At 36.6% G+C, this 16,605-nt stretch overlaps 2 protein-coding genes and 1 long non-coding RNA gene across 3 annotated transcripts; 1 reads left to right on the top strand and 2 right to left on the bottom strand.

Annotated features, from left to right (window-relative positions):
* Positions 1-1,881: 1,881 nt before the first annotated feature.
* On the bottom strand, positions 1,882-3,078 carry LOC130591827 (uncharacterized). The gene has a single exon (XM_057395762.1). The coding sequence runs from the start codon at positions 3,076-3,078 to the stop codon at positions 1,882-1,884; it is 1,197 nt and encodes a 398-aa protein (XP_057251745.1).
* A 2,678-nt stretch (positions 3,079-5,756) lies between these two features.
* On the bottom strand, positions 5,757-6,569 carry LOC130591743 (uncharacterized). The gene is made up of 3 exons (XR_008969797.1): positions 6,481-6,569; positions 6,330-6,395; positions 5,757-6,229 (listed from the first exon to the last, which is right to left on the bottom strand). It is a non-coding gene; the product is annotated as an uncharacterized LOC130591743 (long non-coding RNA).
* Positions 6,570-10,339: 3,770 nt separating this feature from the next.
* On the top strand, positions 10,340-11,356 carry LOC125498650 (uncharacterized). The gene is made up of 2 exons (XM_048646901.1): positions 10,340-10,880; positions 11,052-11,356. Exons 1-2 carry the CDS (start codon positions 10,340-10,342, stop codon positions 11,354-11,356), a joined length of 846 nt encoding a protein of 281 aa, XP_048502858.1.
* The last annotated feature ends 5,249 nt before the right edge of the window (positions 11,357-16,605 follow it).

Below are 16,605 nucleotides of genomic sequence, written 5' to 3' on the forward strand. Positions count from 1 at the left end.
TCTGGAACAGGTAGGGGTTGCAATTCTCCAGGTAGTCTCCCTCTATCGAATTTCACTTTTTGACACGTCATACATTTTGCAACGAACATCGCAACATCTTTCTTCAATCCCTTCCACCAGAAGTATTGTTTTATATCTCGAATCAACTTATCTCTTCCTGGGTGTATCGAGTACATACTATTATGTGCTTCGCCAAAATCTTTTCTTTCAACTCTAAATCATTCGGAACACACCATCTTCCTTTCATTCTAAGGCTATCGTCCTCATAGATCCCAAAATCCATTACTTTTCCTTTCCTTATTTCATTCCTTATACTTTCTAGAAATGGGTCTTCTCTCTGCTTCTTCTTGATCTCGTCATATAGTGTAGGGGTTACACTAATGGCACTTAAAACATTTCTAACTTCTCCATTTTTCACAATTTGCAGATTCAATCTTCTCATATCTTCGTAGATTTCATGCGGTAACATAACAATCCATTTACCTCTTTGCAGGGCTTTCTACTCAATGCATCAGCCACCTTATTAGCCTTCCCTGGGTGGTACTGCAAATCAATATCATAATCTTTTATGAATTCCAACCATCTCCTTTGTCTCATATTCAAGTCTTTCTGCGTGAATATATATTTCAGACTTTTATGATCTGTGTAAATCTTGCACGGAACGCCATATAAGTAGTGCCTCCATAACTTCAGTGCGAACACCACAGCAGCCAATTCTAAATCATGCACGGGATAATTCAATTCATGTGGTCTCAATTGCCTTGATGCGTAAGCAATAACCTTTCCTTCTTGCATGAGTACACACCCTAACCCACTTTTTGATGCATCACTATAAATTTCATATTCTTCTTTATCAGTCGGTAAAGTTAAAATTGGAGCGCTAGTTAATCGTCGTTTCAACTCTTGGAATGTGCTTCACATTTATCACACCATCGAAATTTCAATTTTTCTTTACTAACAAGTGATAGGCTGAGAGATTCTCGAAAAATCTTCTACAAATCTTCTATAATACCCTGCTAACCCCATGAAACTTCGAACTTCTGCAACATTCTTGGGGATGGCCAATCGACGATTGCTTTAATCTTCTCTGGGTCAACAGACACACCTTCTCTAGTAATTATGTGACCTAAAAATGCTACTTTGTTTAACCAAAAGTCACATTTACTCAACTTCCCATACAACTTCTTTTCCCTCAAGGTCAGCAATACGGTTCTCAAGTGCTCCTCATGTGCCTTTTCAGACTTCGAATATATTAATATATCATCAATGAACACAACAACAAACTTGTCCAAATAAGGCTGGAAGTATCTATTCATCAAATCCATAAATGCTGCTGGTGCGTTAGTTAACCCGAATGGCATGACAACAAACTCATAGTGACCATACCTTGTCCGAAACGCTGTCTTGGATATATCATTCTCCGAGACTCTCATTTGGTGATAACCGGATCGTAGATCAATCTTGGAGAATACTGCAGCTCCTTTTAGTTGATCAAATAAGTCATCTATCCGGGGTAATGGATATCGATTCTTGATTGTAAGCTTGTTGATTTCTCTATAATCTACACACAATCGCATTGATCCATCTTTCTTTTTCAAAACAGCACTGGGGCTCCCCAAGGTGATACACTTGGCCTAATATACCCTTTCTGTAATAATTCCTCCAATTGCTTCTTCAATTCTGCCATTTCTGCGGGGCCATTCGGTAAGGTGCCTTTGATACTGGTGTTACTCCAGGTGCCAAATCAATATGAAAATCAACCACTCGGCTTTGGCAACCCAGGTAATTCATCTGGAAACACATCTGGAAATTCCCTTATTATAGGTATTTCATTCAACTGTTTTGGTTCCTTTATGGTGCCAACTATATGGCATAAATACCCTAAACACCCTTGCCAAAACTTTTTATTGCCTTCATAGCGGAAACGATCTTAATGTGCGGTTTTTCTACCATTTCCTGATACAATATCTTATTTCCCCCCAATGTCTTCAATTTCACTTTTTGCTCATAACATTCAATTAGAGCCCTATGCTTACTCAACCAATCCATCCCTAAAATTACATCATACGGTTTCAGATCAAATCCTATAAGATCAGCTTGTAACTCAGTTCCTGAGATATTCACTAGGCAATCCCTGTATAACTTATTACACCTCACCTTAGTCCCATCGGGTATATCTATTGAGAATTCTATCTTAACTGATTCAGGAGTAGGGTTTAACTTTTTCAAGAAAGCATTCGATATAAAAGATTTGGATGCTCCAGAGTCAAATAACACATAAGCAGGAACATAACACACAGGGAATGTACCCGAAATTACATTACCTTCCACCTCCACCGAGCCTGATGTTGCACCTTCTTCCTCTGTCATGGCATACATCTTACCCGCTGCTCGACCGGAAGATCCCACGTTTCCTCCACGGTTGTTGTAGCGATTGAGTCCCACTGTGTTTCCTCCCTGTCGGTTATCGAATCTTCCCTGGTTCCCTTGTATAACCCTACCATCATTTGTTGTACAATCTCTTGCCAGATGTCCAGGCTTTGTACATTTATAACATATGGGTACTCCAGTACAAGTAATACTTTTGGCATGCATTTTCCCACATCTAGTGCATTTCTCCAACTTTTCTGGCTTTCGAGTCCGATTCATTTGCACTTGATTATTCCATCCTTCCACCCTTGGACGCTTGTCATAATTTCCTCCTTGCTTATTCCCTCCTCTCTTCTTATTAGCTTCATCTTCCTTTTGGCAAATTCTTTCTTTTTCTAAAGCTAGATCATATAATTCCTGATAACTGTTATACTTCCCAATAAGCTTCTGGTACCTCAAATTCAGTCCCTCGAAAAATCGAGTCATCTTGAAGTTCTCGGTACTAACTAACTCAGGGACAAACCTTGACAGTTCCATAAACTTGACGGCATATTCTACCACGGACATCGTCTGCTGACGCAGAAATAGAAACTCTGATTCCTTCTTCCTCTGCACTGCAGGTGGATAAAATCTTTCCCTTAACTTCACCAAAAACATTTCCCAATCAAATCCGGGTTGGCGGAAGCATCTCTCATAGTTCTCCACCATAGGTCTGCTGGCCTTCTAAATAAAACGATGCAAGTTTAACTTTCAGATTCTCCGGGCAATTCACAACTCCCAACAATTTTTCCATTAAGAGATCCAATCTTCGAATATGATCGGATCAGTCTCCCCGTTATAAGTATTTGGCTTGTGAGCTGCTAACCTCTTATAAAATTTCCTTCAGCATCTATTTCCCGATTTACTCTTGATTCTCTAAAATGCGAAGTAGTCGCTGATTCATTATCTCAAGGTGATTAATCCTTCCTTCCATCTCCTGATGACGCAGATTGACTTGATGATCCTCTAACCATACTTTCCTATTTTGTTAAGAAAGCTTTAGAATAAGATTCATAGAGATCATTCATTCACACAGAACTATAAATGAATCAAATTTAGCACACATAAGAAACATATTTATTTTATATATAACTAGCATTACACATAGCATAACATTTACACAAAAGTAAGCTATTAGGCTTACTTCACACATGCTATACACATTTGTACAAAAGGCTGTAAGCCTTCAAAAAATATTCCCCTTACAAACTAAGTTTACAAAATTAAACTTGTACACCGACATACCTATCTTACTTAGCTTATAAGGGTTTTCACTACCATACTGCGTTATACTACATGAAGCACTGCTATTGACCTTCTAACTATTTTAGTTCAACTTCATGGAATCATACATACCCACTATCGTCACTGCTACTCCCGTCACCTCACTCTCAGGCACATAGTCTGGATCTGTGAATCATCAATCTCTGACCCACTATTCCATTCCTTTTTCATTTCCGCTTTCCAAGCTCTCTGAATCATCTTAGTCCTTCTAGTTCTCCTAGCCTTCTTAACCCAACCCTTTATAAACTCAACTTTCTTCCTTTTTGCCTCCCTACGCTTTGCACACTTCTCCATCTTTTCCATAATCTCCTCATCATACTGCTCCTTAGTTATAATTAATCCTTCTTTCTGCCCTCTTGATCTACATCCTGAATCCTTTGGGTTACTTCCTCAACAGTTACTTAACGAGCATTATTCTTATCAATATTAGCTATATCAAATTCAGGATCCATTGACATCAAAATTGCCAAGTTAGGAACAAACGGAGCCAACTTTTCCCAGTAATACTCCTCCTGCAGAGAAATCCAAGGTTCACATGGTGGTAGAGTCTTTATTATGGTAAAGGATTGCACTTCAGGCCTGGTATACGGGTTAGATATAGCTGGACCCTTGCTGCATTCCACCTCTCAATAGTTCTCTTTATCAGCTCAACATGGGCAGGCGCATTGAACCACTTAAAGGGAAACGGAACCCACTTATCAGGCTCTTGCATACTTGGGACATAATTACCCACTTCCTCGATGATTATCATCACTAATCTGACTCATTTACAAAATAAATTAGTAGTTACTAGCTATCTAAACAACCTTACTACCCATAAAGATAAAACACACAAGTTTCACAAATTTTACTAACACATATATGCACTTAGGCACTTCACATATTAAGACGCCGGAATTTCTCTTTTTTTTTTTCAAACCTAATTTAGCTCGGATACCATTTGTAACAGCCCGTGTTTCATTAACCAGCTTAATTATAAATAAGTGCAACGGAAGCCCTGGTTAACAAAACTCGGACCATCACCATGACATCATCTAATGGAAATTGGATGATATCGCGGGAAATAACGAACTTATATAGAAACACTTTTATACAACCAAACTGATAATATACAACCCTTATTCCTTATACTTACTAATTTACATACATAGCATCGACCAACTATGTCGGATTACAAAAACTAGCTTTAAAACGACATCTCACGAGCGTAAAGCTTAGAGTTTGAGATCAAAAGCTACACTTTAAGCATAACTACAGAGCATGAACACTGCATATATACAATCATCACTTGAGCACAGCAAAAGCAGAGACACGATCATAACGTCTTTAGAAACCTGCATCATCAGAAATACTGCTCCCCACCAGGAACAGGTTCAAGAACAAGCGTCAGCCAAAAAGCTGAGTACTAAGTTTATTACCATGTAAAACATACTTTAGTGGTACTTGCTTTCGAAATAATCTATGAACCACCAGATAATCACATGTTACCATGAGTTAATTAACGCATAAACAAAATTAAGATTATTATCTAAAACATTGTTCCTTGGAGAAAGAGAACGCGACGGAGGGACAAAGCCTACATCTCCGACTGTGGGGTCGTCACCCAACCTTTTCGTTTTCCATGGCCATTACCGCGAGACTAGTCCGGAGTTCATATTTCCAATTCCAATCACTTATCATATTCAAGTTTCGCATTACTTGAATTCGCCCGATTATCGTTCCATAGAGCTATGTGCAGGTTTCCCTATGGAACCCCCAAGGTTCCCAGTCCATGGGGCACAGTTCATTACCTCATTGGTCGACTAAATGAGGCTACTTTCTCCATAAAAATCATTCCATAGTATGAATGATACAAACTTATACATGTGTATACATTAATCCAAAAAGAGAATCTACAATCAATACATATGACCGTTCTATTGCTAGCTTCGATTATATGCTTTGAGCCACTATTAAACGACTAATACCAACAAAATATGACTAAAGTACCTAAGGACAGCATGTTATACATAATATAGTTAACTTAATACACACATATTATCACTCAAAAGTTCATAATAATTTCATACTAGCTTTTTCTACGGAAACGACTATAAATCAGGGCATTAGTCTTCATAGTATTTATAAACCTTTGATTAGCACAACTAAATTACTTCATGGACACTAAGTTAATATTTTACAGTAGCTAAACAGTAGGTTAAATAACATAAATAGCATATTTACATTGATATCAAGCTTAACCACTACAAACACTTACCATAATGACATATATACAACATATTTAGCAATTACAACTTAAGAATGAGTACTCATAACTTTAAAGCAACTATATATGCACTCAATATAACTTTAAAAAGGTTATATACATTCTGGTTCCACATAGAAATTAGCTCACAATTCACATCATACACATAATCATTATAACAACTCAAAGAAGGAAGGTTATAGGATAATCAAGCTTAGTACCTTAGAAATCCTAGCTTAAACCTTGATTAAAGCTCCTTAACTAGTCCAAATACTGGTGTATCTTGAAATACTATCAAAATAAGACATTATGGTGTAAGGAAATAAGATTAAAGCTAAACTAATCTAAAAGAAAACTCAAACATAAGCTGATAGGTTTTCCAGCAGCATACCTGACTTCTTAGGGGATTTAACACCAACTTCTAATGGCTCTAAAGCACGAACAAAGGCCTTAGGTTCTGGGTATTCAAGTGTAGAACAATAATATGTAAGAAAACCTAGCTTAAAGGAAGATAAAATTGAAGAAAAACTGAAGAGACTCACCTAGGGGCAAAGACGCAGGTTCTGGCGAGTGGAAGAAGGTGTGGTGTGTGCTTCTGGGCAGCTGTGTTTTAAGTGTTTATCAAGCAAAGCATGAGGTGGGAGTGAATTATAGTATGTTGGCGTCCTACTCATGCCTTGGGTTTGTTTAGATTGACACGAAAAAGGGGTTATTACAGCTTACTAAGCTAGCTGCTGCATCAGCAGCACCAGAAGAGTTTAATTGGAAACCCTCATGGATAGGAAACCTATTAATGGTTTCTAATTGTTGGATTTCATTCCTAATTAACATACTAAGGTAAGTAGACGTGGCCCATTTGGTTTAGACTTGAAATTCAGTAGAGAAGGCTTCACAAATAGGACTTTGATGCTACCCGATAAAAGCTTCAGCTCTATTTTTGTAGATTCTATTACTATGGCTCTTATAGGTTTAGTAGCATATCTAAGGGTCCTTAAACCTTATTACCAAGTTAATAAGAATACATAAAACACATATACATTCTTGTTAAACACATAAACAAGTCATTCAAGTATTTAAAACTTCATAAAACCACATCATAAGCTCTTAATGAGCTCAATCAAGACCATAAAAAGTACCTAGACTTATTACCACATACCACTAATTAAGTTTTAGGGTCTAACAACTTAAAAAGAATATTGGAGCTATTACACATGGCCATTACCACAAACGATATATGATATCCAAAATTCAATATAACGCCCACGGGAGCATTTAAATATATTTTGCTGAACCCAAAGGTTACCTCAACTCTATAACAATTATACGAAACCTCCAAGCATCATAACTTGATTTCCCATATCATCTTGAATTATATACGTCTACATAGCCATTCTCCAACAACCATCTCACGATAACATCAATAATCAATAACCAAACTTAAACTAATTCCCAATTCACAAATTATCAACCTTTAACATTCTAATTTCCTTAATCCTTAATTAACATCTATAACTTCGATGATATTAGCTACATCGACTTGCATCCCATTCATAATCATAATTCCAAATTATATAACTAAACAAACTAAACATAACTCACAACTGTACCTAAATCAAGCACCTAATTGTGCTACGAACAATTATATTGAGAATATAAAGCTAGCTCGACTCGTAAATAAACCTCAATAAACTGATTTCTATGTTACACTCAAATCCTTAACCAATATATCAATTCCAACATTATAATCTCCTTCATAATTCGAATGATACTCCATTCCAAAATCATCCTCCAATAATCACCTCATAACAATAACAATAATCAACAACCAATCTTAACTATTCTAATTATCTTCTTCTAACGCAACCATTATGCTAATAAAACTGAATCCCGCAAATAGAAATTAATGAAGTCATTCCCATAACTCATAACTCGACTTCATACATATCAACTCCAACTACAATAATTATAACAGTTTCCCAATTCTAAGATTAGGACTTCCCTCGTATCATCAACAATGATTATCCAATAAGAACGATACAACAACAACAATAGGCAATAGCTTCACAGCAACTCCACCACAACCACAATGACATAACAACAATAACCCAACAACACTACTACAACAGAGCAACAACAACAATAGCAACTCCACAACAACTTCACCACAACCACCACAATAACTCCACAACAACAATAACATAACAACTCCACCTTAATCATCATAATTACTCCACAAGTCCATGTACTAAACACATTCCATTAAGGATCATAATCGTAATGACTTAGTGTATAAGCGTTATTTAGGTCAAATGAAACATCTCTAATGAACCTTAGCATGTTATACTCATGTAATATATTCAATATACACATAATAAAATACACATCATAAGTAAATTCATTTCATAGACATGCTTTACACTAGAAACAAACAATCACCTAACTATAGGTATGGAAATCTCTAGGGTAAAACCAAACTAAGTGTGTACCTTTACTAAGGATGCTTAAAGCCACGAAATTCCTTAATCCAATTGGTTAACTACTCCTATAGCTTCCCCTGAATGTATAAAATGCTAAAGATTAGTTTCAACAAGCTTATAGATAAAAACTAAACTTAAATACAAGAGGTGTAAACTGTTGAACTTACAGCAACTTTGTGATCTTTCAGCAAGGTTTTCTATATGAGTTTAAGGTCTAAAGATTGGAACCAAAGCTTGAACTACTTTGTATGGATGTCTAGAAGAGTTATATGTAAGGAAAAATGGGTGTCCAAGAGGAAGAAATAAGATAAAAGAGACGAAAATCCAGAACAGGCTTTTATAGTCTGTTCTGGCGGTACCCCCAGGGGAGGGAAACCTCTTCTGGGCAAGGTCGGTTTCTTGGAGTTTTTGGGTGATTCTTGCTTGAGGTGTTAGCCTAAGGTGTTGGCTTTCATGCATAAAAAGTTCTTTGAGAGATCGACACTTAAGTAGCTGCTAAGCAGCTTTCTTTGAGGATAGGTCTGAGCTGTAATTTCAGCTGGCCAGGTTTTACTATGTAAGCAATTTACCTTATTAAGCCACGTAATTCTTAGGCATAAATGACCATTTTAACCTTAAGACATCCCAAGCATGTCATATATCAAGTTTGGTTAGGTTATGAGCTCGGATTCAACCCCGAAAGGCTCTTTAACTAGAAGTTCATCGCTACCCGATAAAACAATCTCCAAACGATTTTCATAATCTTAATGTTTAAGGCTCTCAAGGACTTTCTAACTTATCTATTGGTTTCCAAAGCCTTCTTATCCAATAAGAATGATGGTTCTTATCCTCTTTGACCTTTCTTAACCATTAAGAAAGATAGTACTTATCCACAAGCTTTCTTAACCCTTAAGAATGATGATGCTTATCCACAAGCTTTCTTAACCATTAAGAATGATGATGCTTATCCACAAGCTTTCTTAACCATTAAGAATGATGATGCTTATCCACAAGCTTTCTTAACCATTAAGAATGATGATGCTTATCCACAAGCTTTCTTAACCATTAAGAATGATGATGCTTATCCACAAGCTTTCTTAACCATTAAGAATTATGGTCTTATCCACTTTTAGCTTTTAAATAAAGGTTCTTAAAACAGGGCTATTACAGATCTAGAATGGACTATGCGTTGCATCCTGAGGAAAGGGATACCTAGTGACGATGAGGTCATAATAGAACTTGACAATGCTAGGGGTAAAACTAGGAAAGACATTTATCATGCTTGTTTCAGGTATAAATCTGAGACTGAACCTGAGGAGGATGAGGATACTCGACCCATTAGAAGATCCAAAAGGCAAAGGAAGTACATCGATTATGATGAGGATGGGGAAGAAGAGGTAATTGATGATGCAACATTTATGCCTGACCAGTATCAAGAAGCTAAAGATAGGAATAACAATGTAGTACCTTAGATTTATTTTATGTCTCTGATTAATATATATACATAGAATATTAACTTTAGAAATAATGTTGGATGTGTGACCAACAGTGATAGGGAAGTGTTATAGAATTATCGTTTTAGGAAAATATAATACTATAACATTCTTTTTATTAAATACCCTTTATGGAAGAATAAAAGTTATTATTTAGTTTATATGAGTGGGTAAGAATTTATCCTGGGCACGTGATGGGAATATTTTTATTATTTAAATTTTCCTTATGTGATTATATTCTTACTTGCTTGTTTCTACTTTCACGTTGATGTAAATATATTTTACATGAATGATTATGTGATTATTAGAGAACATTTCATGTTGAAACTAGTGAGAAATTGTCTATTGATGCAATCTTTAACGATCAAATCAAAAATTGCCTTATTAGATGGACATATAAGTTATACTGGAACCTAAAGTAGAGTTATATTACTTTCAGGTCCCGGAGTAGAATGGCTAACAATACTGATCTAGCTGCTGCTATTCGCCTTTTGGCGGAGAAATTGACTCAAGAGAGGGTTAAGCGTCCTGAGACCACTGGAGAAATGTTCGAAAGATTAGCTAAAGTTAAACCATCCTACTTTAAGGGGCAATCTTACCCAGCCTTCTTAGAGAATTGGATTAGGGAGTTCGAAAAGCTATTTGAGGTAGTGAACTGCCCTGGTAATATGAGAGTAGGTCATGCTGTGTTATACCTGAAGGATGAGGCTGACTTATGGTGGAGGGAAAATGGTGCTAGACTGAGTGCTGCTGAAGGATTCAATTGGGAAGCATTTGTGGTTGCCTTGAGAGGGAAGTTTCACCCTGCCTTTATGAGGAAGCAGAAAGCCCAAGAATTCATTAACCTGAGGATGGGTAGTATGACCATCTTTGAGTATTATGGCAAGTTTATAGCTCTATCTAGATTTACACTTGAGGTTGTAGCCACTGAGGAACTTAGGGCTCAGAGGTTCAAGCAAGGCTTAACTGAAGAGATCCAATTGGGATTAGGAGGTGAGACCTTTACGTCCCTAGATGTGGTGTATGGGAGAGCATCTCATATTTATGGGTTATATACCAGGAGAGATAAGAGAAATGGGGTAGTAGGTGAAAAGAAGGATGTTAATACTGGAGGAAACCAAGGGAATTTCAAGAAAAACCAGAATGGTAATGGGAATTTCCAAGGGAGAAACAACCAGGATAACCGCAACAAGGGTAAACCTAAGAGAGTGCATCACTGTAAGTTCTGTGACAAAAACCATCCTAGGAAGGATTGTAAGCGAGAACCAGTGACTTGTAACTACTGCCAGAAGAAGGGTCATAGGGAGTATGAGTGCTATTCTAAGCATGGTAAAGACTTGAAGGGTCAAGGGAATAGTAATCAAGTCAGATCAGGATCCAACCAGTCTGGAAACCAAGGTTCTAAGCCTGGGGGGCTACAAAACAATCAAGGAAACTATAGCAAGCCTGCAGGTGAGAACCCCAACTAGAATAAGCCTACGGGAAAGATGTATGTGATGAGTCGAAAGGAATTTGAGAAATTTGCCAACGTAGTTTCTGGTAATTTTTCTATCAACTCAATCCTTGTTAAAACATTACTTGATTCAGGGGCAACATATTCTTTTATATCGCCATCTATCATAAGAGTTTGGGATTAGTAGACTTAAATTGACTTGTCTATTAGTATTCCTACTGGCGAAATCATAAAGTGCACTAAGTTATTTAGAAACCTGCCTTTGAAGATAGGAGGTTGCGTCTTTCCGTCTGACCTAATAGAATTCAACTTGGGAGACCTGGATGTGATTCTTGGAATGAACTAGTTGAGTCTTTACAAGGCTAATATTGATTGTGAGATTTAGAAAGTAGAGTTGAGGAACCCTTTGGGAAAGTTGACCTCCTATAGACATTTTGGGAAACCTAAGAAGTTTGGAGTTATCTCTGCTATGCAAGTGAGGAAATTGATGAGAAAGGGGTGTGAGCTATTTTTCTGTAGTGTGCAGGATGTGAGTAAGGAAGCCGAGTATAAACTTGAGGATGTCCCAATAGTGAACGATTTTATGGATGTGTTTCCAAGTGAGATATCAGGTATGCCACCTGCTAGAGCTGTTGAGTTCACCATAGACTTAGTTCCTGGAACTGCACCTATATCTAAGGCACCCTATAGAATGGCACCTCCTGAGATGAGTGAATTGAAGTGCAATTGCAAGAGCTCTTAGATAAAGGTTATATTAGGCCTAGTACATCACCTTGGGGAGCTTCTGTGTTATTTGTGAAGAAAAAGGATGGAAGCATGAGGTATGTATTGACTATAGGGAGTTGAATAATGTAACCATCAAAAACAAATATCCTTTGCCTAGAATAGATGACCTATTCGACCAATTGAATGGAGCGAGTGTGTTCTCAAAGATTGACTTACGTTTAGGATATCATCAATTGAGGGTAGCCGATAAGGATGTACCTAAGACTGCCTTTAGAATGCGTTATGGTACTATGAGTTCACTGTAATGCCATTTGGGTTAACCAATGCTCCTGCTATATTTATGGATTTAATGAATAGGATCTTTCATGAGTTTCTAGACAAGTTTGTAGTGGTTTTCATTGATGACATTCTAATATATCGAGGAATGAAGCTGAGCATGATGAGCACTTGAGGATTATTTTGGAGACATTGAGGAAAAACCAATTATATGCCAAGTTCTCTAAGTGTGAGTTTCGTTTGGAGAGTAGCATTTTTGGGTCACTATGTGTCTAAGGAAGGAGTCTCGTAGATCCTGCTAAGATTCAAGCTGTGAGTGAGTGGCCAACTCCAAAGAGTATGTCAGACATTAGAAGTTTCTTAGGTCTAGCTGGCTATTATAGGAGATTTGTGAGAGATTTCTCAAAGATAGCAAGACCTATGACCAACTTGATGAAAAAGGAGTCAAATTTGAGTGGAGTGAAAAGTGTGAAGAAGCCTTTCAATTTTGAAGGATCGTTTAACCTCTGCACCTATTTTAACCCTGCCTGATGGGAATGAGGGATTTGAGGTATATAGTGACGCTTCAAAAAATTGTCTAGGATGTGTGTTACAGCAGAATGGGAAGGTAATTGCGTATGCGTCGCGTCAACTGAAGCCTTATGAAGCAATTACCCTACCCATGATCTAGAGTTAGCTGCCATAGTGTTTGCATTGAAGATTTGGAGACATTATCTTTATGGAGCAACTTGTAAGATATTACAGACCATAAGAGCTTGAAGTACATTTTACCCAAAAAGACTGAATATGAGGCAAAGAAGATGGCTAGAGTTGATTAAGGATTATGATCTAGATCATGAGGGGAAAGCAAATGTGGTTGTTGATGCCCTAAGTACAAAACCGAGTCATAGCTAGAGTGCTTTGATAGTCCCTGAGGAGTTGTGTCGAGATATGCAAAGGTTGAGCTTAGAAATTTTAAATCCTGGGGAAAGTGAGGCGAGCTTAGCTCTTTCTTTGGAGTGTTAGTTTTCGATGAGATCATAGAGGGTCAAGTTGGTGAAGAGCACCTAGACAAGATCAAGGAGAAAATGAAGCAAGGAAAGGAAGCTGACTTTAAGATTCATGATGATGGGAGTCTAAGGTTTAAAGGGAGGTGGTGTGTACCACAGAAGTGCAATGACCTTAAGAGACGCCTTATGGATGAGGGGCATAATACTCCATATTCTGTGCACCCTGGGGTGATAAATTGTATAAAGACCTTAAGGTTATCTATTGGTGGCCAAATATGAAGCGAGAGGTAGCTGAGTATGTGTCTAAGTGCCTAACCTGTCAGAAGGTGAAGATAGACCATAAGAGACCTATGGGAAAGGTTCAATCTTTAGAGGTTCCTGGATGGAAGTGGGATTCTATTTCTATGGACTTTGTGACTGCCTTACCTAAGAGAAAGTGGAAATGACACTATTTGGGTTATTGTGGATAGATTGACCAAATCTCCGTGTTTATACCTATTAAGGAGACATGGAAAAAGAAACAGCTCGCTAAGACTTACATTAAGCATGTGGTGAGACTACATGGAGTTCCAAAGGATATCATTTCTGACCGTGACTCTAGGTTTCTTTCGAAATTTTGGAAAAAGGTCCAATTAAATCTTGGGACAACATTGAAAATGAGTACAGCCTTTCACCCTGCGACTGATGGTCAGACTGAGAGGACTAATCAGACTATGGAGGACATGTTGAGAGCATGTGCGATTGACTTTCAAGGTAGTTGGGAGGACCAATTAGATTTGATTGAGTTTTCTTACAACAATAGTTATCATGCGACCATTAAGATGGCACATTTTGAGGCATTATATGGACGGAAATGTAGAAGTCCCATTTGCTGGAATGACTTTAATGAAAATATAGTCGTAGGGACCGAATTTATTGAGGAGACCGTCAAGAATGTCAGACTAATTCACGCTAGAATTCAAGCTGCGCAAGATAGGCAGAAAAGTTATGCTGATTTGAAACGACACGAGGATGAGTTTGCTATAGGTGATAAGGTGTTCTTGAAAGCATCACCCACTAAAGGCGTTATGAGATTCGGGAAAAAGGGCAAGCTAAGTGCTAAGTATGTAGGCCCATATGAGATTTTAGAGCGTATTGGGAAAGTAGCTTATAGATTGGCATTGCCAATGGAGTTTGAGAAGATGCATGATGTATTCCATATTTCCCAACTTAAACGCTATATCCCTGATGAGCGTCATGTCCTAGAGCCTGAACGAGTTCAGATCGATAGTAGCCTCACATATGAGGAAAGACCTGTCAAGATTCTCGACAGGAAAGTGCGTAGTACACGCAATAAGGATGTCCACATCGTCAAAGTCCTTTGGTCTAACCACGAGTCGAAGAGGCACGTGGGAAGCCGAAGATGATATGAGAAAGAAATATCCAGACCTATTCCTTGAGGTGAGTTACGAGGGCGTAACTCGTTTTCTTTAAGGGGGGTAGAATGCGATAAATTTCGCGCTTTTTGCGTATTTTTATGAATTTTCATTCATTTGTATGCCTATGTCGGACAATTTGCACATGTTAGTGCAAAAGAAGTAGATTCTCCGCATAAGAAAAGGTGTTCATAAGTAACACAAGTGTTTTAAAGATTGGGAAAAGTGCACAAGTGGCACGATTTTTTAAAAAAACTTTTGAAAAGATAGTCCAAACTTTTGAAAGTATGGGAGTTTTCATGTCAAGTTTCGAGACGAAACTTCTTTTAAGGGGGGTAGACTGTAATCCCCCATAATTTTAAAGGATTTTATAAATATATTTACGTATTTATCTATTTATATTTAACACAAATGAGTTTTTAAAATGATTTGACTATTTAAAAAGGTTGACTATTTTTAAAAGTCAAAGAAATTATTTTCATGATTAATAAAGTTGAAAATATTTTAATTAAGCATGCTTTGATAAAAGTTTTTAATACTAATTTATATTGAAAAAAAGTCTAATGGAATTGAAAATCCTAAAAGGATAAAAAGGAAAAGACTCATAGTGATGATTAAGTCCAATTATTATCTGTTCATATCAATTTTCATTAAACTTTATCTCTTTTCCTAAGCCCAAAAAGGAACCTTATAAATACCTATACCAATAATTTTATCCCACACAAAAGAAAATTTTTCTCTGTCCTCCTTCTCTTCCACACGATATTGTCTTTCTTCTTTTCTCTTTCACGGTTTCTTCTTTTCTCTTCCAAATTCATTTCTTCTTCTTCAAGTAACGTTTCTTCTTGAACAAGAAACGTCACAAGCTTCTCAAAAGTCACCGAGTTGTTGCCGCCGTGCTGCTGCTGTGGTCTGTTATTACCGGCGCCTCTTTGTTCTCTCTTTTGGTTGTTTTTTTTTCTCCTTCTTATGATTCCATTAAAGACTATATTTTTATGTTTTCTATTGTTGTTAATCATGATTATTAGTTTAAGTTACTGTTTTAATAAGTAATTTTGATTTATCTATAGTTTTATTATAAGAAAATTTTCAGATTTGTTATTATGATTAGATTATAAGTCTTAATCATGAAAACATGAATTTTTAGGGTTTTAAATTGTTAGAAAATCATAGTAGCATATTAGATACTATGATATTAACTTAAAATATGATTTTAAATATGTTATATATGTTTAAAAGAGGTTTATTAATTTTTAAAGTTGTTGTAATTTCAGAAAGGATTTATTTATAGAGTTTTTAAGAGTTTTTAATTACTAGTATGGTAGTATTATGCTAGGAATTAAAAATAATTCAAGTTTTGATATTAAAATCAACTTTTAAACGTTTTTAAAGGGGGTTTTAAGTACTTTAAGGCAGTTGTAATTTTTATTTAAGGTTATTAATTTCGATTATATTGATTTCTAGGTAGAGAATATAGCGTAGGGGACTTTTAAATGATTAAAAGTGGCCTACATGCTAGTTTACATGAGGTACGTACATAATTACGTGCTATGTGCTTAGTATCATGTTTTAAGGAGGAATAAATTTTAGTATCATGTATAGGAACTTATTTTGTTCATATATATGTGATTTCTAGTAATTGATTTACATGTTTTATGCCTGTGTGCAAGCATGTGATTTGAGATTCATTATGAATACTAGATTGTATGTTTGTATGGAATAATTGATGCAAGCATGAAAAGAAAGTTTAGTTATTAATTCGCATGAGGAATTAATATATGTTACAGAGATTGAATCATGTTATTCATGTATACCTTGATGAGTATTATTTTATTATCTTATGAGGACTGTGGACCTTA

The sequence above is a fragment of the Beta vulgaris genome, chromosome 6, assembly GCF_026745355.1.
Source record: "Beta vulgaris subsp. vulgaris cultivar EL10 chromosome 6, EL10.2, whole genome shotgun sequence".
Taxonomy (NCBI): domain Eukaryota; kingdom Viridiplantae; phylum Streptophyta; class Magnoliopsida; order Caryophyllales; family Amaranthaceae; genus Beta; species Beta vulgaris.

Excerpts from the sequence above, each read along its gene's own strand:
- LOC130591827 (XM_057395762.1), bottom strand. The coding sequence starts at position 3,078 with ATGGTGGAGAACTATGAGAGATGCTTCCGCCAACCCGGATTTGATTGG.
- LOC125498650 (XM_048646901.1), top strand. The coding sequence starts at position 10,340 with ATGGCTAACAATACTGATCTAGCTGCTGCTATTCGCCTTTTGGCGGAG. Across the intron at positions 10,881-11,051 it reads GATCCAATTGGGATTAGGAG|GGAGAAACAACCAGGATAAC; the intron begins GTGAGACCTTTA and ends GGAATTTCCAAG.